The sequence below is a fragment of the Uloborus diversus genome, chromosome 3, assembly GCF_026930045.1.
Source record: "Uloborus diversus isolate 005 chromosome 3, Udiv.v.3.1, whole genome shotgun sequence".
Lineage (NCBI taxonomy): Eukaryota > Metazoa > Arthropoda > Arachnida > Araneae > Uloboridae > Uloborus > Uloborus diversus.
In genome coordinates this window covers 184,542,621-184,567,269 of record NC_072733.1, presented here as the reverse complement: position 1 = coordinate 184,567,269, position 24,649 = coordinate 184,542,621, and the positions used below count along the sequence as shown (strand labels likewise).

The 24,649-nt window shown below is 32.0% G+C and overlaps 1 protein-coding gene across 3 annotated transcripts in view; it reads left to right on the top strand.

The window, feature by feature from the left end:
- LOC129218558 (uncharacterized) overlaps nucleotides 1-24,649 on the top strand; it is a 76,567-nt gene that overhangs the window by 22,080 nt on the left and 29,838 nt on the right. Inside the window, exons 1-2 of one of the 3 annotated variants that reach the window (XM_054852860.1) lie at nucleotides 1,120-1,233; nucleotides 7,664-8,274. In XM_054852860.1, the coding sequence (XP_054708835.1) occupies nucleotides 8,118-8,274 (157 nt within the window). In that variant the 5' untranslated portion in view covers nucleotides 1,120-1,233; nucleotides 7,664-8,117. Of the gene's footprint in view, nucleotides 1-1,119; nucleotides 1,234-3,095; nucleotides 3,117-7,663; nucleotides 8,275-24,649 lie in introns of those variants that run through there. The other 2 variants (XM_054852862.1, XM_054852861.1) reach the window with 2 other exon arrangements.

Below are 24,649 nucleotides of genomic sequence, written 5' to 3'. Positions count from 1 at the left end.
CAATAATTGTGTATAGAAATACTTCAATTAAAGTTACAAAAAACCTACGTGGTATATGAAGGGATAATGTACTGATTGAAAATTGTTATATAATTGGTTTGTCAGTAAATAGAAAATTTAAAGGATAAAAAAAAAGTGTAAAGTACACCACTTTCCAATGGGGTAGGAAAGGGGTGGTCCACGGATCCGGTTTCCTCCCTTAAAGCTAAAAACTAAGCTGCAATAATTAAAATCAAAGTTATTCCATTCCACTTGGAATATTTTTTTCATAATCTTATCTATTTAACGTATGTAATACTGTTTTTGTAAAATTAAAAGGAAGTTATATGTTTCAATTAACGTTTCCAAGTATCAAAATTAACTGATTTTAAGCAGGACACCCCCCCCCCTCCTGAGGAACTTCTAGCTACGCCACTGCCACCTTCCCCTTTATGATTATATAATTTCACTTTCATAGTTTGACAAAGAACTTTTCCTTACATTGATACTTATACTGTCTCATGATTTTTTTTTTCAACTTCTAAGGGTATGTTGGCTACTTAGCCTGGTTTCTTTTATGAAGTTTTGTTTGGACAATATTTTAGTTGCGCAGTTTTTTAAAAATCTGCAATATTTTAGTTTCTAAAATATTAGTTAAACAAGTTGCATATTAACGCTGAATTCATTGAGTTCAAATTTTACTATACTAATGGCAGAAACATAAAACCTTTTAATTACAGCTGCTCATTTAAGCATTCTTTCCCATAATCATTATTCATCGAACATTTACATTATCAGATTTCTTAAATTTAGGTCCTTAAAAATGCTTTCGCTATAAAAGAGAATTGAAGTTTTTTATTTTCTTCAACCATCAAAAGACTTATCATACTCTTAGAAACAAAATTTACGATTGCTTCTTTTATTCTGAACCATTGTTGGCCCTCCGTGCAATTGGTTCTATTGTGTATTTTCATTTCTGTCATGACGTCACGTATGTAAGCAACCAATTGCGAAACAGACAACACAAAAGACAGGAGTTTTTCTAACATAAATTAGGAAGAATGGCTACTTCAGTTGACGTTTCGTGATCGAAAATCCGACTTCAGAATGTTGTAAAGCTTAGTTTTTAATACCGTTCAGCTGGTAAATGTAACTGCAAAAGTTCTTGCCTTAACCCATTTGTGAATACATATTTTTTAACTGTACACCTTTGTGGAAAAGATTTACAAACTGCCTAGCAGCTTTGGAGAGCAGGTAAGGGTAGAAAAGCTGAAATTTATATCTTCTTATTTCCTTTTAGTAGTAATGTTACTAATACGCTTGCACTAAACTGAGTGACAGTATAACATCTACTATCAGTTTGAAAAATTTCTCTCTGTTCTCGGATTTTACGTTCTTCGAATTGGGAAAAATAAAGGAAGATGCTATGTTTTTCCTTTCCTTATTAAGGTTTTTATGCTTGATGTAACATGTCTGAACGTAGTTATGACTTTTCCACGTTTGGTACAACGAGTTTGAACCTATTATTGTGACATAATGAGTTTAAATGTTGTGGTAACATTTTTCTGTTCGATTCAACAAATCTGAGCGTAGGTGTGAAATGTTTATGTTTAAGACAACGAATTTGAACCTAATATGTGTGACATAACGAGTTCAAACGTAGTAGTAAAGTCTTCTCTGTGATTTAACAAATGTGAACATAGTTATGAAGTTGAGACAACGAATTTGAACCTAGTACAGTAAAACCTGTAAAGTTGACCACCTTTGTAAGTTGACCAACTGTCTATGTTGACCGTTTTTGTCAGGAACGGAATTAGTCCTATCTTGTATAATGAAGGAAAACCTCTGTAACTTGACCACCTTTCTATCTTGACCACCTGTCTATCTTGACCACTAATGTACCCCAAATTTGGATTGGAGTATTGTAAAAAACCCTTTGTAAGTTGACCACTTGGTTTATTTTTTAAACCTTAATTTAGCAAATTATTTTATTTTATTATTATTTTATTTTATTATCATTTTTTTATAGCTTTCCAAGAATATTTTTGATGTTAGACCAGCATTTTATCAACTAAATAAAACAGCTGCATAACTAAACCCTAAAAAGAAAGTTAGTTGAATTTGAAGTTGATAAAAAGTATGAAATATTAAAATTAATTGAAAAGGGAGAAATCCAGAGAAAATTAGCTGACACATATGGAATTTTCAAAACTAATGTCTAATGAGTTCGCCAAACTTCAATAAGGAGTTATTTTGTTGAAAAGTAAATCATCATGGTTATAAATGTATTAAATGTATATGAGGAAAAAAAATAAGCGAAAAATTTGTTATTTTTGATTAGCTAAGAATTTTTAGGAACTATTAATATCAAATAACTTTTTATAAACAATGATTTTTTTGAAATTTTAAATTTACATGACACATTATACGTCATTCTGAGAAAATAACTTCTAAAAATATTTGAATAACATTTTAAATTATTGTTTCAAAGTAATGTTAAAGAATGAAAGTGAGTTGAACGGAAAGAGTAAGTGTCAATTAGTCAAAAAATGAATACATAATGCAAGAAATGACAAAAAAAAAAAAAAAAAATCAGTACTACCACCCTTTATAAGTTGACTACCTGTCTAAGTTGACCACCAAAGTACTGCACCGCAAGTGGTCAACTTACACATGTTTCACGGTATGTGTGACATAACGAGGTTAAAGTAGTAATAATGTTTCTCTCTATGATTTAACAAATGTGAACCTAGTTGTGAAACGTTTATGTTTGATACGATGAATTTGAATTTGTGTGAGGAAACAAGTTTTAGCATGGCAGTAACATTTCCCTCTGTGATTTAACAAATGTGAACATAATTGTGAAGTGTTTGCTTTTAACACAAATGATCATTGTTTAAAATTACATAAACCTTCATTTTTGAGATTTTTTCGGAATGGACTGTGTGTGTTTAATCATTGACCTCAAAAGAACGCCCAGTCCTTTGTATCTTAAGGATTACAGTGTCGTACTCGGAGATTGACCTTTCGGTTAAGCGACTTGATCTGAATCTACGGGACCCAGGTCTCGGCCACTTCTTTGAAAGTGCTCAAAAACTGACACAATTATACACCGTTATTTTCCTGGAATCTTTGCAGTAGTATACATTCATTGTTTATTATTGATTTATAATAACACATTTTGTTAATATCTTGGTTTATATCCATGGTGTTCATATTCTAGTAAGAGCTTTGTCCTCCCGAACGCTATTGCAATGAAAATGAATGTCACTTTAATATTGAAAGGATTACCTTTGTGTCGTATGTACGCATGGACAATACAGTGTTAGCATAAATGATGGACCCTTTATCTTAAAAATCTAATCATCGAAACTGCTGCCCATATTACAATAAGTGGTACATGAATATACAGAGGTGTGAAAATTATTAGAATAATTGTGAATTGTATAGTAATAAAATCTTGCTATATCAAAGAAATAATACTTTATTTAAAAAATATTGATACATTTAATATTGAGTGGGCATCTTCTTATTTTTTATTAAAGATTCGATTCGTCTTGGCATTATTTTTATAAGTTTTTGGCAATTAATTTGTATTTCCTCGTCATGGTGCCAAATTTGAATGAGTCCTTCTGTCAGAAAATTCTTGTTTCTTTAATTTTTTCTCTACTAAGGTTCCAATATTCTCCATTGGGCTCATATCTGGATTGTTTCCATGCCGTGGAAGTGTTTATATATTTTTTTTTTCATTCAAAATTTTAGTCATAGAAAAAGCTTCAAGACGCAGAACTCCATCATGCATGAATATGAAGTTAGTCTCCATTTGAAAACCAAACTTTTAACTATAAAACCTTTTTACAAGCACTGTTTCATGCTGATATTGGGTCTTCATGCCTTCTATAATGCTTAAACATCCAGCACCATGAGCGGAAGTTCCGCTCTAATCCATAAACTGGGTGGGGCGTTAACTGTTTGTGTAATGCGACTCGGGGAAACTACTTTACTGGTACTTCTCCTGACATACTGACTGCTTTTTTTTTTTTTTTTTTTTTTTTTTTGGCATTTTGAACATTGATTTATCAGAAAACTATACCTAAAAAGTACCTTAATGCATGTAATTTGTTGGGAAATATCCTCATAAAGAAAGTTTTAGCCACATTTATAAACAGTTCTGAGTTTTTAATCAGTATGCAATAAATTTAATTTTAGGAAAAACACTAAACAACTTCAATTTAACTGAGTAATTCAAGAAGAATAAGTATTTCTCATCTTGCTCCAATTATTTACAAATAGTTTATGCACAATGTTTGCTCAAGCAAGTCTCTTTGCCATAGCAAATGAGATTTAAGCCCTATTTACGAGGACAGCGAGCACCGATTTTAAACCGAGATGAGTTTTCTACGAATAGAAGAATCACATACATTTACTTCATATGCTTCAGTTTATGATCAGTTGTTTTTCTGTTAGTTTTGGCAATATAAATTAATTTCCTTTCAGTTTTTGCATTAAATTTACTTTCCTGCTGCGTTTTCCTACTCTGGAATTCATATACATTTAAATTTCAAAGATCTTTTTATTCTACATACAGATGCTTGCAAAAATTTTTAGTTCTTTAGCAATTTATTATTGTGTTTTGTGATTTCTTGGATGAGACTTTATAGCTGACAGTTTTATAGGAAAAATATTACTTGTGCTTCACTGACTTTAATTTAAAAAAAGAAAATCTGCCGATTATAAACTAATTAAAGCTGCGAAAAGAATTGCTTTAAGAAAAAAATAATACTGAGGCCAATCCAAAGAAAGAATACAAAATATTAACACAGCACGCAGACTGTTTTTAAATTTTATTTTAAATTCAATTGTTAATCAAACACATTCATTATGCAATGCAAACAATTTCACTTCTTTAGATCAAATGTTTTTCTATTTTATAAATGCCAACATTTAACAAAGTAATGTCCCTAAACCTACTCTAAAAAAGTGAAAAATGATTGGAATAACAAAAAAAATATCCTTTATGAATTAATGCAAGTAAATACAAAATTATTGAAGAAAAACTGAAAAAATCTCAATTATTCAAATAATTTTCCCACCCCTGTAAAGGGAAACATACCAACTTTTTCTTTTCAGTAAAGTTCAATGTACAACGTTTTTATTTTGCTATTTTCGAAAGGAAGATTCTGCGAGTATACTAGGTGGTATAAATGAAAGCGGTAATTGAAGAAGAATCAAGTTTGAACTGCATAGTATAAACAAACCTCACATTATTAAATATATTAAAGTTCATAGATTGAACTTGATGGTCCATATGATCCAAATGCATGTTGTCAGCACAATAAAAAAGATATTGCTCTTTAGAACCAACTGGAACCTGAAAGCAAGGAAGACCACGGTTGAGATGGGCTGAGTCAGTAGAATCTGATTTTTTCGCAATAAATGAAAATAAATGAAAAACAGATTATTCAGTGTCATCATGGAAAATTTTTCAAAGGAAGGCATTGGCCCATAACTGGGCTGCTTAGTCAGTTATGATGATGATGATACATGAATCCGAAGAGAAATATTCCAGTTACAAAAAATGTTCGATGTGTGAGCCTTTTGTTAGAAGGACAAACATTTAATCTGTAATCAAGTTCGTTACATACGCAACGTGATATCTAATTATTGGATTACGTCAAAGTCACTGTTTATTAACCTCTGATGCCAAAAGCACTACAAAAACTTCAAGAACGCATTTGTGCAGCATTGTAAACAACTGACAGTGTGATGCTCTTAAAATATGTTAAATTTCATATTAAGAACGAACTGGATTTCGATGTTGTCATGCATGAAGACTCCAACACTGAACATGTGAAATTGAACATTTTGTGCAATGCACTCACACGTTGCATATTTGTGTGAGGGAACTTAATTGAAAATATACAATAAGTGATATTTTCAATTGAAGTTGTTTGACTTGGTATAATTCCCTTTACATTCACGTATCACTTATTGTAAAATGGGAAGTAATTTCGAAAATATGATATTTTGAAACTGCTGGTTCGTACTTTGTGCTCACCTTGTATTTTTCATCGGTTTCCACACGTTTCAAAAAACGTTGAATACATAAGTTATAAAATTTTCAAAACACATAAGTGCCAAATGAATGTAATTTACCCCCGTAAACGTAAATTGCAGCACGTGTAGTTGTGATAAATGGAATTTGTTCGCATGCATGCATGCATGCAAATGTAACGGATCTAATTTTTCCGTACACAAGCTTAACTCAAAGACATTTAACGAAAAAAGCTTTCACTTAACTGTGTAAATTCTATGATTTGATATTACGAGTCTCTGAACAATCATCAAAGCGTTTTTCCTTACATTAAGTTGTTTAACTTTCGATGTTGAAAATATTGACTCTTTTGGATTTTGCCTTTTGGCATGAGATTGGTACGCCTATTTACTTATTAATAGTTATTGTTTAACATTGGTACGCTTAGATAAAATACCTTATGGGTAAAATTGTCACTATTAGACTCAATATTTTCATAAGTTATCCATTCATCATCGGCACACACTAATCTATATTACAAGCATTCAATACGAAATTGGTTAATACGAAATCATTGCTAACGTGACGAATTATCAAATTAGTTTTGAATGAATATTTAAGTGTAGTGCAACCATTTATCTTTTCTCAAGTATCGAACGGAATGTAAAGCTAAAAAAAGGATACTGCTTGGATTTGAAGAGGGTAAGTCTTGTTCGTTTCTTTTTTAACCCGTAGAAAGACTGATCGTTTCCAGACTACGTGCTCTGAAGATTGAGGAACTACTGACAAACCAATCAAAACTATTGTTGTTGAAGAGACTTTTCAGAAAATGTTTTCTTAAATTTCGTTTCGCAAAGTAGAATTTGCCACTATTTTGACCCACTCATGTTTTCGAAATGAATAGTTAACATTTTGTTAGTTTTTGGTAATAACACCTAACGCATCGTAACATGGTTTACATGTAGGCAACCCATGTAAATTGATTTTTTTGGTGTGGTTTCATTTGAGCACAATATTGTGGCCCCTAATTTTGATTTATCAAACTTTCATGGACTTAATGATAAAAGGATCATCTGTAAATTCTAACTTCTCATATAAGCCGAATTATACTGTATTTCAAAATATTTTGTATCTGCTGCTGCTGCAAAAATTCGGAAAATATTAAGTTTTAACACTAAATACATGCATTAAAAAATCGTGGTACTATGCTGCGTAATCTTTTTAAAATTTTGTACATTTCAAAAGGGTGCTCTTTTTAACACCAGAAAGTTTTCGTCGATTGTTGAACTTACTCGTATCTTTTTATGTCTACAAAACGTTACCTTACTGTGATGAATGAAACTGAAAACTATTTCTAGTTTACTCTTAAAATTTTTACTTTTATTGTGCTTTAAAATTACAACTATCGGCATTTTTATTAAATTTACTTTACAAGTAGCTTTATTTTTTACTAATTTTTTACATCATACTTTGTCAATTCGCTATGTCTTTTCTTTTTAATGTGTTGTTTTACTGCCTTAATGCCAGTATTTTATTCCCTTGAATTCTGTAAACATCTGGGGCAGCTTGAGGAAACTTCCCAGTGTTGTTGAATAAAAAGCAGCTCATTTTTCTTTTTAGAAATCTGCTTATTGTGCGTTTTAATTTCAGGTTCTGCCAGCATAAGCTCTCCGTATGCAGCACACTTAAAAGACATGCCTTTGCTACGAAAGTGCAATCATCAACATCTACCTGTTATACATATGCTTTCCTTGTTTTCGTCGCAGCCCATCATTTCACCCCTAAATTACCAAAGGTCTTGCATATAATCTAGGCTATCTTCAGAAAATTTTGCAGACAAATTCAGCTTATTAGGCATGTGTTCCGCAGAGAAAAGATAATTAGAAGCTGGGAAAAAAAAAAGTTTGCGTAGGCACATTCTTCAGTTTTTTTAAAGCTTTTGGACCCTTATGAAAACTTGAAGCTATTGTTGTACCAGAAAAGTTGGATCTAAATGCGACGTTGAAGCGGAGAGGGGAAAGCAGTATTCATCTGCGAAGATTTTCTTTCAAGCTTTGTTATCAGGGCCGTAACATTCCCTTGGGCTGTTTTCACTTCCAAGAAAATGAAGGTGAAGTTAGTAGCTTGTCTTTTTCTTGTTTTGGAATCTTTAATGCTGGCCGGGCAAATTACTACTTTAGTGAGCACTTATTGGACATCGTGGGATCTGAGATTTAATTGGACACAGAGCTTGAAATATTCCAGGAATTCACCAACAGATGGTAAGTGTCATTTTACTGTCTATTTTTTTCCTCTCACTGAAAAATCCTGTTGTTCATCAAAACTTCCATTTGTTGTTGGATTTTTATTTATGTATTTTGGTTTTGAGTATTATTATTTTCCTTACAAAAAGTGCTAAGTAGAAAAAAAATTAGTGAAGTGAAATTTATTTAAAATTATTATAAGGCTTATATTTGGGCAGTTGATTTTATTTGCTTTATAAGGTGAGTAATTAATGTTGCCCTCAAGAGCAGATGCCGTTATTCTCGTTCGACTGTGCAACCGAAGGCAGAGTTTGCCTAGTTTAGTAATGTTGTAGATGTTTTCGCTAATAACTTAGCTTTCAATTGGGACTTTCTTTCATTTATTAAATTAGCTTTTGTGTTGAGTAATTGGTGCTCTGAAAAATTTCTGAAAGAGTTGAAGAGTTGTAAAGACAAATATTCTGAATTTTATTGCAAAACTTTTCCACCCTTTTTTGATGATGATGTGATACACAATTCGAAAAATAATACCTTTTTTCAGAAACATTTGTGTGTGTGTGTGTGTGTGTGTGTGTGTGGGTGTGTGTGTGGGTGTGTGTGTACAAAACACTTATACTTAGTTTTGCTAGTTTACTACAAAACATTCTAAGTTTGGTTGTAGAACATTTTCCTCCAGTTTTCAGGAGCGCTCATTGAATTTCACGTGTTAATTTCTCCGAGAAAGAAAAAAAGCTACTTCCTCTATTTTTTTATATTCCCGTCCCCAGAAAAAAAAAGAACCACAACTGCATCAACTAACAATTGTCTAAATTTAATATTAGAAAAGAGGAAAAGTGGATTGTTAAGTCTGCCGAAATATGTATTATGTAGCACAGGAATATTCTTATATCCATCTGAGATTATCTTTCCGATTACTTGAATTGGATCTAGTCTAGTCCCCCCCCCCCTATATTGATATTTGACATTATATTGCATTAAACAATGTCTTCTTAGCTAAAAGATTTCAAATATGCAATGAGATTTTAAAAATTGTTTAGAAAATTCACTTGAATTAAACACATGAAAATAATCTTTACATGAATAAAGTTAGAAGAAAAACGTTTATTAATATTACGCTTTTTTTTAATCTATTTTTTTCATTTTGACTGTAGGGTATAAAGTGGCAGGTAACTACTTAAAATCCTACAAAATTTGTTTTCTAAGCTAAATTTACTTTCACCGTGCGAAGGGGAAATTTCAGCTGAATGAAAGTAAAAATGTTTTTGAAACAAAATGCTTTTTGAAATCATCGTAAGTTACGATTTTTTAAAAATGTAATTTCCAAAATTTACTCGACTTTTCAGCTAGTAAAAATCCCGATGCCACTTCGTTATTTCTGACTTTAAACTAGTGCATTATTTCTGACTTAGTGTAAATGAGTGTATTATTTCTGACTTATTTATAGACTTTCATGTCTTATAAGGTTATAATTTCCGTTTTGTCTTTTTATTCTCCTTGAATTACAAAGCAATCCCATAAGTTATTTCCAATTTTACACCTTTCTTGAGTTTTATGTCAGATGGCAAAGCAAGCATTATGTACAAAAACTTACACTCGCAATTCCATTGTTGCTGAAAAAAATATTTACGATAGCTCTCATTGTTGCTCACCTCATTAAATAAAGCTGGCACAAAGGACATCCGGATACCTGAATTGCAATTTTCCATATTAAAGTGTTCAGTTCTTTAGTAAAATCTTATTACTCGGTCGTGAATTTTGTCGTTTCGAAACGATTGGGCGGTTTTACATTCACAAAACTCTCCCTCCTCCCCTTTTTCCAGAATATTTGCATGAGACTGTAGATGGATTATGGTTTTATTGTAGTCTATTTTCACAGCAAATCTTTGCTCGGAATGATAGCATAGTTGGATATCATCAGGATAGTATATAATTCATGTTGAAGGTTGAAGTATTAGTTTTTCTTTGTGGTGTGAGAAATGTAATTTTATTATCACATGGCTGTTATCTACATTATGAGAAACCTTTTCATCACGTTAAAACAATGAATTTTGTATTATAATTAAGGTGTGTTAAATATCATTGAGAGATGTGTAATGAATTTTAAGTAAAAGAGACTTGATCTTAAATGACAATTTTCCAGAACATATTTGTGGGGGGGGGGAAGAGATAGTAAATAATTATAATTATTATTTTTTAAAAAATACTGGATATTTTAGCGGTGACGGGTACATTTTACAAAGAAATAACGAAGCAAACTGTTTTTCTGTAAAAGGAATGCTATACTTCTCATGAATGCATTAATATTTTTAAATAATTGTAAAATATTAAATATTTTTCTCAGCAATTTTTTAGTTACTTTAATCAATTGCTTACAACTCCGGAATGTTTCTCAATTCAAAGCTATTTTATCACTCACTTGCAGGAAAACTACACAGGCCTGCAATCAAAAAAGTGTTTTGAAACCAGTAGCAGATTTTGGGACGCTGACTTTAGAGAAAATATTCAAGCTTTATCACTCTCTCTCTCTCTCTCTCTTTTTTTTTTTTTTACAAATTGAAAATTTTGCTTTTTGTAGCTATAAATTAATTTTGTTTTAATGAAGTAAAAGGATGAGTAGAACTTGCCGTTACTGACTACAACTGGAGAAATTTCTACGTCTGGAGGAAAAAAAAAGGGAAAATGGCAAATATTCTTCGATTTTTTCAAGTTATCTAAAAGATTATTCAAGTTCTTCGAAACTTTCAAGGTTTTTAATGTGTCTAAAACAATTCAGATAGCACCAGGTGCAGCAAGCCTTTACGTTTTACCCAGATTTGGGCTTTTCTGAAATTTTGCAAACACTTCTTCCTGACTCAAATTTTGTAGGCTTCTGTTATTAATACAAGGTACACTGTGCGTACATAAGGACTACAACATTAACTAGCTGTATTTGCTTCCATCTTTTTAGCTCCTCGCTCGTTTACGGAACTGTTAACATAAAAAGGTATATGTGGGAGTCATTAAAGTACGCTTTTTCTTACCGGGGAACGACAAGAATATTGTAGTAATGAACTAAGTTTAAATAGGTAGCAATTTAAAGAGCATCTTGAGATGTAATTTTGGCCTAACACTTTTTATACCTCTCCCGCCCGTTATCGAGATACAAACTGCTAAATTCTACCGAAATTTTAAGAAAAGTGACAAATTTGAAGACTTTCAGTCTTTTACCGTCCAATTTCACTGTCTGTATCCATCTACAAGTCACTGAAGTTGGCTAAGTTGAGCTGTTTTCTTGAATTTTCGACAGATTTTAAGTTCTCATATTTCGATAACGAGAACACGAAGGCAGAAAATTAATGCTTCCAGAAACATGATTTACAATGCTCTTTCGATTGCTGCTTAGTTTTTTTTTTTTTTTTCATTATTACATTTTCGTGTCTTTTCCTGGATAGTAATGTGTCAAATATTTAACCTGTTTGTATTCAAAATAACAACAAAGCATTGGTTCCACGCATGCGAAAAATGTTGCCCATAAAGTCTGCTGTAATGTCACTCACTAGAATATAGCGGCAACAATTTGTTTGTGTGATGCCTGCTCTTGTTTCTGATAACGACTAACGTCTCACTAACTGCAAAGTGCTATTTTTACAGCCTATTGGTCAAGCATGCCTTGATCCACAACTGAATTTTCGGAGAAAATGTTTGCACATCGAAGTTTTTTTTGCTTATTTATTTGTGATGAGTTAGTGAGATTCTTTCGTTTCAAGACACCCCCCTCTTCTTTTTTCTTTCTTTCTTTTTTATTTTTTTGGAAGATAAATATTTTCAGCTTTAGATTTAGCCGTTGTTCAACGCCCATCTTTTTAACGAGCGGTAAAAGGTGAAGTTCTACCAGCACGTCTCTCTTAGTAGCATATCACATCTATCTTGTCCCTAAACAAAACCTGTGAAATATGTGGTGTTCAAAACACTGCAGTATGTATCTTGGCATGTTTCACTTTTTCCCCCGTTCTTGCTTTCTTTCTTTCTTTTTTCGCGACTCATAAACACAGATTTATTTCATTTTTGTTATTTGAGAAAGTAAAAAAAAAAAATAAATAAATAAAATACTCATTTTTATGGATTTTTTTTTATTTTTTAAGTTAATTGAACTGCATGTTTTCTGCAGTTACACTATGCTGCAGAGGGTTAAGTCCTACACAGTTTATGTCTATTGCACATTTCTAATTTTAGAAAAAAAAATATAATTCGAGATAAATTATTTTCAAATAAAAAAAGAACCGACTTCAAAAAGCAAAGAGGAACTAAAAAGTTAAAAATAACGGGTCATACCTACACGCTTTGTATATACGCTTGCCTATTCAAACGTATAAATCAAATTTATTTTACAATTCCACTAAAAAATCAAATAAACTGAAGACCCAATTGTAAAATAAACACTGATTTTAATTACTATACCATGAATTATTTTAATACCTAACTAATTATATGCGATCTCTTAATTTTGAATAACCTTTTGAAGTCAGGGCCTCCTAACGTAACTGAGTAGGTTTAGATTTAAAGGCTAATTTCGCGTTTAGTTAAATTTGTGTTCAACTCAGGTGGATTGTCAGTTACGTTAGGTAGCAGCTTATAGGAGGCCCCAACTTCAAAAGGTTATTCAAAATTAAGAGATCGCATATAATTTGTTAGGTATTAAAATAGTTCATGGTATAGTAATTAAAATCAGTGTGTATTTTACAATTGGGTCTTCAGTTTATTTGATTTTTGTAGTGGAATTGTAAAATAAATTTGATTTATACGTTTGGGTAGGAAAGAGTATATAGGTATGACCTGTTATTTTTTACTTTTTAGTTCCTCTTTGCTTTTTGAAGTCAGTTCTTTTTTTATTTGAAAATAATTTATTTTTTGCTTTTTAGTGGTGTAAATATAAAATAAATACGTAGGGTAGAGTATGTGGTGCACTCCTTACGTACATCTCGAGTGAGAAAGTGAGAATTTTCCAAATTGGTCTATGCGCGTTTGAGTTTACGGGGACATACATAAAAAGATTTCGACGAATTGAGAACGTCTTTTTTGAAGTTAGTTAAAGAAAAAATCGAAATGCGCGTAACATTTTATACGATTGGCACTAAAAACTGATCTTTGTTCCTTTCCAGGATTTATTTGTGCGCTAACTTAGTTAGAACTATTTAAATGTCAATGGTTTTCCCAACTATTTTATATTTCACAATAATGCATGTCACGTAACTCGTGAAAAAAAGTCACACTTCTCTTTACGTGGCCCCATTATACATCAGCACCATAGTAGAAACAGAGTATCTACTGTGATGTTGTATATATGAAGATCAAAATGCTACTAGAAGCAATGAGATACTAAATGAATTTCCTGTTTGTTTCAAAGGAGTCTTTATTCACAATTTGCGATATGACTACTAATGATTAATACAGAAGAAATATTTAGGGGGAGGACTTCCCCAAAGCAAGAGCCCCCCTAAAAAGGAAAAATACCCCACAAAACACCCCTCCCCGCACTTAAGGGAGCACCTCTGATTAATATTAATGTTTTATGGTACTTTCTTTAACACTGAGTAAAGAAAGTACCTTTGCTTTTTGGTATTTTTTTTAACGATGGATTTTATATTTAATCGTTTGATATTGAAATTAAATGAAGTTTATTGTTTTTTGTCCATAACTTTTTTCTGAAGAACAAATATGGTGAAGCAAATGTTTGAAGCTAAGTTAGATCAATCCTATCCATTAAACAAAAAAGAAAAAAAAAACATAAAAATCGTTTCACTAAGTGAGACGCTATGGATTCAAAAACAACAAAGCGCGAGTAAGAAATTTGAAGTGTTCCCTCGATTTCTCCTGGATCCCTCATACCCGGAATTGAAGACCATTAGACGACCAGAATTATACCGTTTCAAACAGGAAAAGAATTTTCCTAATCGGTACAGGCGTCTTTTAATAATCAGGGAGCATAGTACATAAAAAAAATTCCAAAGAAGTCTGTTAATTAGTATTGCCGTAACTGTAAATTAAACTGACGGCATCATGAAATATTAAATCTAGAATACTTGTCAAACTTCAGAAATCGGACACAAGTTACGATATATTTATTAAGGAAAATAAATTTAATTGTAGGCGGGGGGGGGGGGGTTCTTCTATTCAATACTGTATTCTATATTTCAAAACTGAAATATTTAAAAAAAAAGAAACTCTAGTGACTAAATGAAGTTATTAATTAGCAAAAAGAATTTTACATTAAATTAATTAATTCAACTACTTTTGTAGCAAAATACATTAATTTACTGATTTACTACATAAGTAATAAATACATTAGTAAGACTATAATTAAAATTAACAGTCAGGCGGTCGCCGCGCCGTGAAAATCAAACATCCCGATGCTTGAGAATTAAATATTGTTCAAGTCAAGATTCCTTCGTTGAAAAAATGCACCGTTCACGGCAAAACCACGTGATCTCCTGTGACGTATCACGGAGCTGACGAAAGCTGGTCTACGTAGCCACAACGTATGAAGTTTAATGTTTCTTAGATTTCTCCGAGACCCTTCATCAGATCCAGACAAAATTTACATGGGACCATCTGGAAAGCATACTCTTCCAAACAAAAAAAAATTTTTTCAAATCGGTCCAGTATTCTTGAAGCAATACGAAAACACACATAAAAAGCTCATAACCTCCTTTTCTTGAAGTCGGTTAAAAACAGTGAAACATGCATTTATTGCGAATCCAAAACATTTACCAAACATAGTAAGATAACTAGTTGAAATTAAGTACAACATAATAATCTAATTTCAGTTGGTTAGATATAGTTTTGCGAAAAATGCAAACCAAATGTGGAAAATAAAAGAAACGAACAATGCAATATTTGAGTTGTTTTTTTTTTTTTTTTTTTTTTTTGGCATTGAGAGGGTCACAAAATTGTCCTAGGTTTAGAGAATATGCAACTTCCAAGTTTTCGGTCACTAACCGTAAATTAAAGTCGCCCAATATGACGATACTTCCTATTATGGGGTACCTATGTACTTTTTTATACATCTACGGAGAATGTAAGAACTTGTTGTGTAAGAGTTGATGATTTGTGTTGTGATTAGAAACAGCGGTTTGAGCTACAGTTGAGGAGGGTGTACTGCAGTGATAAAAAGGAATCTACAGAAATACATTTTTGAGATAGTTGAAGAACCACGTTTTGGATTCCACAGTAACAATAGGGAAATATTGGAACTTGACGTTTTTTCGTGCTTTATTTTCAGCAGAAACCAAAAAGGCAAGCTTGTACAACAAAGCAAAAAGACAATAAATGGCAGAAATACAAAAAAAAAAGGAAAACTTTCAGATACTGTCTTTTGCCTTCCCACGGTAGCATAGATGTTTGCTTGTGTTTACAGTTCCAAAAATTTTCTTGCAGTGCTGCAGTAACAATATTGCACGGTTCTTATACGCTGAAAATCATAACCGAATAAGAATAAGTTATAGTTTTCTATGTATTACTGTTAAGTTCGCGTTTTTAGTATTCATTCAATTTCAAGTATAATTTATGTAAGTGATCAAGAAGAAAATTAGGTTTGAGAAGCGCGCAGTATGGGGTAGGGCACAATATCGTGCAAAATACGCGATATAGGGTGAAGCAAGTTTCCTTTTCTGCAAGAAATTAAAAATAAAGAAGTGTACGAGAGAAGATAACAGTGGTGTTCTGCGTGTCTGTTGTTTAAAGTCATCTTCAAATGATCAGGGGGTGAGCATTGGGCGCGGGATCAAAAATGCCTCAAATCAGCTCATATACGACGAAATAATATCATCGCAAATAAATGATTTATGAAATGTAAACGGTTGTTTCTAATGTTATCTTTGGGGTACCGTGTAACAGAAGGCATCTCGTGTTGACAAATATTTTTCGGATTTTTTTCAAAACTAAAAGCACATCTAAAATTTTTGTTTCAAGATTAAGCACTTACAAACCCAACCTGGATTTCTTTTTTACTTAATTTTATTACTTTTTTCTTAATTATGTCAGTTAGGTGGAAAACACAAAAGGTAAACCATATTCAGTGCTTTTACCCTGCTTCTTAATTTGCTTTTAATAATGTCTAGATTCAAAAGTTGTTGAGTTGCAAAATGCAAATGTGTGCGAATTTGTCTCTTTCTGCCATGGGTAGAAAGTGCACCGGTGTCTCGACGGGGAGCATGCATAATTTTCAAACTCACTTGTAAACGAAGGATCATGAAAGACTAAACATAAATGTGACGAGAACACTTCTATTAAACTACTTTAATTACATTTAAAGTTACATCAAAAAGCTATTAGGTCACGCCTCCGCGGAAAAAGAAAGCATCGAGTGGCAGGAGTTCGTGAAGTCGAGAAACAGTTCGGTCGTTCTAAACGACTCCAGAATGAACGGTTCAGTACGATCTCCTAAAAATGAACGATGTTCTTTTGAATGATGATATTTATTTAATGGTTCTCTTTTTCTCTCTGTCGTTTTATTTCTTGCTTCCAGAAGCATAATTTTCTGTGCTCATTTCATTGCTTCTTTTTTTTTTCTTCCATTATTGCACTATGAATTCCTGGTTAGATACATTTAAAATGTTACAATTCTGAAAATTAAAAAAAAATCGAAATCATATCTTTCCGCTGTTAATTGCCGAATTATGATTTCAATTATCTGAAAGCTTATTTCGATTTCAATGTTAGAATATCAAATGAATTTTATCTGAAAAAAAAATATTCTCTATAATATATACTTTAATCCCTTTAACTGCATAAAAATGCATGTGCTATTAATTCAGTGAACGTAGCTGCAGAGCGAAGATAAAAATTTTTTTCGTAAAACACAATAAAAAACTTTTTCTAAAATAGTAACGTAACCAACACTTTCGCACATTTCTAAACACAAGATAATTTATTTTTTGATAATTGCTTCATACATTGGAGCATAGCTTTTAAAATATTACTATTTAGTAGGGGCTTATCTTGTATGGTATTTAGTATGGATTAAAAATGTGAAAAATAATCTTTCAAGTTTCGCTTCTCTAATGCTACGAGCGGATATGCCCACAGATTACACTTTAAATATTGTTCATCTTGATGGGTCCTACAATCGCCCCTCCATTCACTCATTAGGACCTTTATAGGATGATCCTTTTGTACATAGCAATAACATTTATGATTCTTGTGTCAATGCCCTGGAACAAATCTGAAATCTGATCTTTATTAGCAAAGTATTTTCATCTACATATGGTATTGGTGTTTTCATTTCATCTAGCCACCCTAAAAAAATAAATAAATAATTAAAAAATATTAACTCTTTTAAAAACATTATGTGTCTAATATGCTAAGTTCAAGTGTATTTTATACATTATTGAATAAAAATAATTCATAAACTATCGATATTTTTTCATGTTATGGATGCATCAGATTTAGTATTAACTTTCTTTTTCATTATTACACTATCATATATTTATTTTTATCATATGTATTTTGTCGCATAGAATAGTGTCTTTTATTAGTTATTTTTTAAAAATCTACTGTACTTTTTATTTATTTACTTGAAAACATCGCAAGCTTCAGTATTCTACCATTTCAAAAATTATGTCTCCTCAAATGTTTGAGAAGAGTTTAAATGCATGTAACATATGACGACATATCCAAGTGACGGTTTTTTTTACAATGCTGTATGCAAATGAATGCATTTTCGTGTGGTTTCAATTTAGAGAAAAACAAAAACGCAGTTCTCCAAATTGAAAACAAATTAAAAACGGCTTGTGGTAAGAGGACCCTGGATAATTTTAGCAATTATTAAAATAAAGCGTCGTAATTTTACATTAAAATTCCATTCATATAAGATGCGTTGCATGTCAATAGCGGGATAACCGCTAAATGCGAGGTGATCCACCGTATTACCACTCACACGTGATGTCATCTCCGAAACTGCATCCGGAAAGCATAACAAATGATCGTTATAATTCACCTCTGAATTGTGGTCGAAATTTGTTTATGGGAACAAGCATCAAATTCGCTTCTTCAAGGCTATTGGAGTCGAAATGAGTAAGTGTTCCTCTTTTTGATAATCTCTATTAATGAGAAGACCGCGTTCCTTTAACCGCCGGTAAGAGGAGAGGTGCTGAAGATGGACATAGTCAAACAATGGATCGTTAGTTTAGTCTTCTGATGTTAATTGGAAAGATCCCAGTTACAGATTTAATCAGTACTGCGGAGGAAAGTGAAGGAGGGAATGACTCTTTCAAAGCGGGATGTTCAATTCCATTTCATTTAGAAAAGTACATTAGGATTCGTTGATTAAATTTAGAAGCAATTAATTTTGTGATAAAGAGTGAAAGACTTGGGAGGTATTTAAAACTTGTGTGGAGGATTCTGGATCATTTGAATTTTTTTCTCTTAGTGTCCGGTTGTATTGCAAAAGGCTGCGACATTCGCTTCAACAATCCAAATAGGAAGCATAACTCTGTAAAGAGAAAGGTTGGATTTTTTTTTCTGATCGCCAGTACCGAATTTAAGCTAATTTCTTAGTCACCACTCTTATTTATTTTTATTTTATTAGTCGCTTTTTTTTGTGAATCATAAGAAAAGGAGCAAAACGACAAATTAGCTTTTAAATTGGCACTAAATCATAAAAGTTATCAGTTAAATAAAGATTAATCAAGTAGTCAATTCCGTTAACGTGAACAAGAAATTACTTTATTTTAAGAAAAATGCTTCATGACATTCTTCTTCACACATTAATTCATGATTTTGCTCATTCATAAATTACTAAGAACAAAAAAAAAGAAAGAAATCTCCTTAAAATCATTAAATTCCACTCATCATGCCGTACTGCTCGTGGTGAAGATATGCTTTTGAGTTGAAAATGTTTAGTTGCTACTTTTTTCACTTGATCTACTCGTGGTGAGTGGTGACCATAGAGTTGTAGCTTCTACGGTGGTGACCGCTAATCCTACTCCTACAGCAGAGTCTCGCAAAACACTGGCTGGGAGCAAGGGATATTGCTAATTTTGTCAGGAGTTTGCGCTTTAAAATCAGTCAAAAAATTAAAAAATATTTTCGTACTTTATCATTGATTACCAAAAGAAGGTATGAATTGGGATTTCGTGTGTTTTTCGTGTTAAGTGTTTTAATACTAAATTATGATAATTTGCAAAAATTCAGATACTTAATATTTGAAGAAAACAATTGGGGGATAAGTTTAAAATTTTAAGAAGTTTAATTAAATATTTTTTGGATTGCCATCAGAAAGAAATATCCTACGTTTTTCAGTGAGGCTATTAGGATGTTCTAAGTTTTTTCAATCTACTCTCAGAATTTTCTGCATTGAGAAACAGGCTCCTTCTAACCCCGCAACACGCGTATATAGTATTTTTTCAAGTTTGTAATTTAACAACGTTGATGTTTTTCACTTATTGTTTCTACACAAAAAAAAAAAAAACATTTTGCTTTTTATTTACACCACATTACAAATTCCTACGTCGGAACGAAATTGAACTGACCTTGGACAAGAACACAAAACTCCCAATGACTGGTTTTTATATTACAGTTAAATTTGGCCTAACTAAAATAAACATGAGTCATTAATAAACTCCGAAGCTTCAAGTTCCGAGACAGCTTCGGTTTTTTCACTCAATTATCTTTGAGTGAGCTGAAAGCCGGACTGACAAAGGTAAAAGCGAAGTGTAATTTTTAACACCGCTTACGCCTAATCGATTATAACGCCTCGACTTCTGCTGACTGAACATGTGTTCACAGAACATAGAAATGCTTCTCACCATCTGTCTTTTATTAATCCTCAATGTCAGACATTTCTTTTTCATTTTCTCCTGTCATATTTTTTGCGAAAGAACAACATGTTTTCCGACAGCCCCGAGCTTTTAGACGCTAGTTCGATGCTCTCTCCTTTTGTGGAACAGGACTTCAAATCTGCCCAAGGAGGACTCTATAGGAGGGTTGTAAAAACCAGAGCTCCCCCCCCCCCCCCCTCATACAAAAGAATGTTGGCCGAAAAATGAAAATGCTTGGTTTGCTTTCAGCGATATCATCCCGGTATGTAGGAAAATAGAAAGAAAATGCTATAGTTGGAAGAAAATAAAAAGATAGGGACAAACATTTCACTTTCTGCGTCCATATAATTTCACTCACTTAGAGCTTGAAAATCAAGGTGAAAGCGAAGAAAAATATTTGCAAACTCGTTTGTGTCATGTTACTAAAAGAACAACTTCTTTGCGTTTTTTTCCGCCTCTAAGTAAACTTTTTGTACCATGAATAGAAGAGAAAAAAAACGAAACTCGTTGAGTCCTATTTAGGTTTTGACGATCCATAACTTTGCTCTCGTCAACTCAAAAGGCACCGCAAGTGGTATCAGGAGTTGGACAGCGTACTTTCTAGAAACGATTCAATAAATTTCAAACAAGCAGGATGCATAGAATATTTTTTTTCGTTCCATTTTCTTTCTATTTTACTCATACCATAAGACGGAGCTATAAAAAAGCTTTAATTATCCTTGGCTGTGTAATTAAGCGATACTGCTACCGTTATCCGTCAAGCTTAGTAGAAAAACTTACAGGATTTATATTTTTCAGTTAAATTATTTTTCTTCCTTCCTTTCTTTTATTATTACTGTTTTTTTAGTTTATTTATTCTTTTATGTTTCTTTTTTTCAAGTGAAATATAATATGTTTTCTTGAAACAGGTTTAAAGTTTTTTTTTTTTAAATCATTATTTGGCTCATTAAATTGACATTATTTTATGAATCATTTTTTGTTGTAGCATTTCAAATAGATTTTTTATTGTTTCTCGTTTTGAAACTGCTGTAGTTAAGTTTGTTAAAGTTTTCTTGTTTTTTTTTTTTTTAAGTTATTTTTTTGCATGGCGAATAAATAAAAAGTAAAGTTTCGAACAGTTTTTGAAAAGCACTTATAAAAACCTTTTTTTTTTTTCAAAAAGTTTTTATCTTCTAGTGACTTTTATCTGATATAAGTGATGTTTATTAAGCTTGTTTTTCACTCCAGAGGTAGGTTAGTTATAAATTTTTATCCAAAGGGTTTGGACCTTACCCAGCGATTTTACCACCTTTTCTTAATAAATTGCAAATCTACTTCAAAAACTTTGCGTCAGAAGAGCTCTTTTTCCTGAAATTTTTTTTACGCAGTTTAAAAAAAAAAAAAAATCAGTATCTGAAAATTCAATATCAATAAATTAGCTACGTAGTGTGCTACGTATTCGTAAAAACATAAAATTTATTTCTCGAGTGTTTTGCGAAATGTGATTTTTCCGACTGTCATTTTCTTTTAACTTTCATACGGAAACTAAAACTTACTTCAAAACTTACTTTACTGATATGTAAAAGAAATAAGCAAGGTCCGACAAATCTCACGCGCCGAGTCGCCTGGACATTTAAAAAATATTTTGGGGACGCGATTTCTCAGAAACATCTATGTAAACTGTGAGAAATAATTTGCTTGGCGCCTGAAATTTTTGCTGCTTTTTTTTTTTTTTTTTTTTTTTTTGTCGACCTCGAGAAAAATAATTCTTGTCTTGACGTTTTTAACTCTTTCACAGAAACATTAGTACTTTACTTGATTTTCCCCTACAAAGATGCAATAAATAACTTTTGTTTTAATTTCATTTTCTTTACTTATTGTTTAGCTGAAATTATGTGTTACTTACGACATATTTTAAATGTCAGGCTGTCAAATTAAAAATGTGTGGCTTCATTTTGCTAATCGCATATTTTTGAACGCTTTATTCTAAAAATAAATATAACTTTTCTCATTTGTATCTATAAAATGGCTGTATATTCTTTATACAAATCCAGTTTGCGTCAGACCTGTGTCAATATTAGCACGAGGTCCTTTGATGCTCAGGAATTTACATAGGTTTTTTGCAGAAAATCCGTGAAATCGAATGTTTACGCATGTTAATAACTGACTGAATTTCTGGAAGTTTAACAAAGTTGAAATAGGTCAAATTTTAAAGTCTGGGTCTTAAAATCGATCTTTGATGGAAAATTGTACACTATTTTTTTTTCTTTTATTTTGACCCAGACATACGTCACTTGACACAACTTTTATTTTCGAGGTAGACCATGCAACTCCGGGAAAAGCAGCAAGAAATTAATAAATGTGGCATATCGTCGCCTCAAAGCAGCATTACTGTTATTACTGAGATTAAATGCTTGACTGGGGTCGTATTTATTGCAAAATTGCGCAATTTTAATTTATCTAGCCTTATTTTCCTGCCTTTGTACCAATAAAAGTCTTGCTATTATCCCAGAAATCGATGCTTAGGAACAAAAAAAAATCAGATTTCTATTTCTTGTTCGCATCTAATCAAAATTGTCTGCGATTACTTGTCAAAAAAGAAAATAACATGCACCATTACAAGGGAGACAAGTCTGAAATGTTTCTGTTTTATACAAAGCAATGGTGTAATTTAAAAACTACGAGTGAAAGTACCTGTCTACCCTCCTTCTTAGTTGCCGCCACTGCCAATTAGGAAATTTCAATGCTGAATGGGAATGCTATCATCTTGATCGACTCGCGTGTTATTATCAACTAAAGCTCTGCGTAATTTTTGTTCGTGTCTACATGAATTCAGCATTGCCAATAACAAGAAGCGCGAGCTCATAATAAGGGAATTACTATGATACTCATGATTGGACGAAATTTTTCAACTGAAAGATTTTTCGAAATTTTTGAGTGATAAGAACTTTTCGTTTTTTACAAACTTCTTAATGTAGACTTTTTATTCACATGCTTCAATAGTTTTTCTGACCAATACATAGTTTCGTTCATACATAAATTATTGCTGCTGTGAAATTAAGTTTTGATTTGTATACAAACCATAAATAGAAGAGTAGATAAAAGTAATGAATGGAAAAGGAATGTTAAATGAACAATTTCTCTTCGAATCCTAAAACTTCTCATTGTCAGCGACCTCGAAGAAATGCTAAATTGTGCACAGTTGCTTTGTAGTTTAACTTTAGTTTGAAAGCCAATGAAGCTACTTCAAGCGTAAATCCAAAGGAATGGTCTTCAGGAATGAATGCAAAAATAGCAAAAAAGGAAACAAGTTGAAATTTTTCATAACTTTTCTGAGCCATAAAGATAAAATCAGAACATACAGAGCAAAATACTCATCTAGAATTAAATGTGCCTACTTTTTCGTGTATCAAACAAATTTGTATAAAACTCTCTCTCCCTCAGTAATATCTGTACTTAGTTCCAAGAATTTAAACACATGTAAATTAAAATATATTCTCAGGGGTGCCCATCCCCCCTAGCTCAATGGCGCAAATTCCCCCCCCCCCCCCAAAAAAAAAAATTTTCTCGCTTTCGAATCGGGTTAAATATAACAGTTTTTAGAGTGTTTAATTTCCAGTCAAATTCATGGGGGGAGGGGGTGGGGGTAGCGCTAACAAATAGCATTTTGAACTGAAATATTATTTTATTGCTGACCCGCCTTGCCTTCCCAAATTTTACAACGTGTACCTTGAGTAAACAAGTTTTGGGTATCCCTGAATTTTGCTACACTTTTTTTTTTTCAAACGCATGAACAATTACAGGAAGAGTGGATTCAACTTTCTGGCTTGGGATGGAGTCATTACTAGATGTACACAATATGAATCTATGCAATATGATTCTTATTTTAATGTCCCTTAGATAGGGGGTCCGGTGGTTTCTCCTCCGTAAAATTTTCGAAATTGTAGTTTTATAAAAAAATTTTGAAAAAAAAAATAGAACCGACTTCAAAATTGCTCTAAAAAGTGAAAAATAATTTTATTCTTTAAACACCTTCGATAATACTTTTAAACATAATTTTTGAAGTTGGCGCAAAAACGATCGATAAAATCATTCACAGCCATAACTCAACTACAAGTATAAATTTAACCAGGTCCAGTTTCTTCACTACCACATGCATTACGCATTGATGACAGCATATTTGAGTAACGATATAAATGTTTCGTTCCTAAGTTTGGATGATTTTTTGATAAAAATATGAACGAAGCATGGTTACAATGGATTTTACTTTTTGTTTTTGCGCCAACTTCAAAAATTATGTTTAAAAGTATTATCGAAGGTGTTTAAAGAATAAAATTATTTTTCACTTTTTAGAGCAATTTTGAAGTCGGTTCTATTTTTTTTTTTTCAAAATTTTTTTATTTCATTCTTTTTAGTGTAAATGTAGATATTTCAGTAAAAGTAAGAAGTTACCTAGTAAGAAGTGCGGCTCTATATCACTGTATTGCTTTAGAAAAGCCTTTATTCAAAATTATCATTACAATTAATGTTACAGTTATATGGCACCAAACTTTTATAACAATGAGTTTCATATTGTCGCGTAGATGAAGATAGCGAAGACAATGTGAAAGCCAAATGAA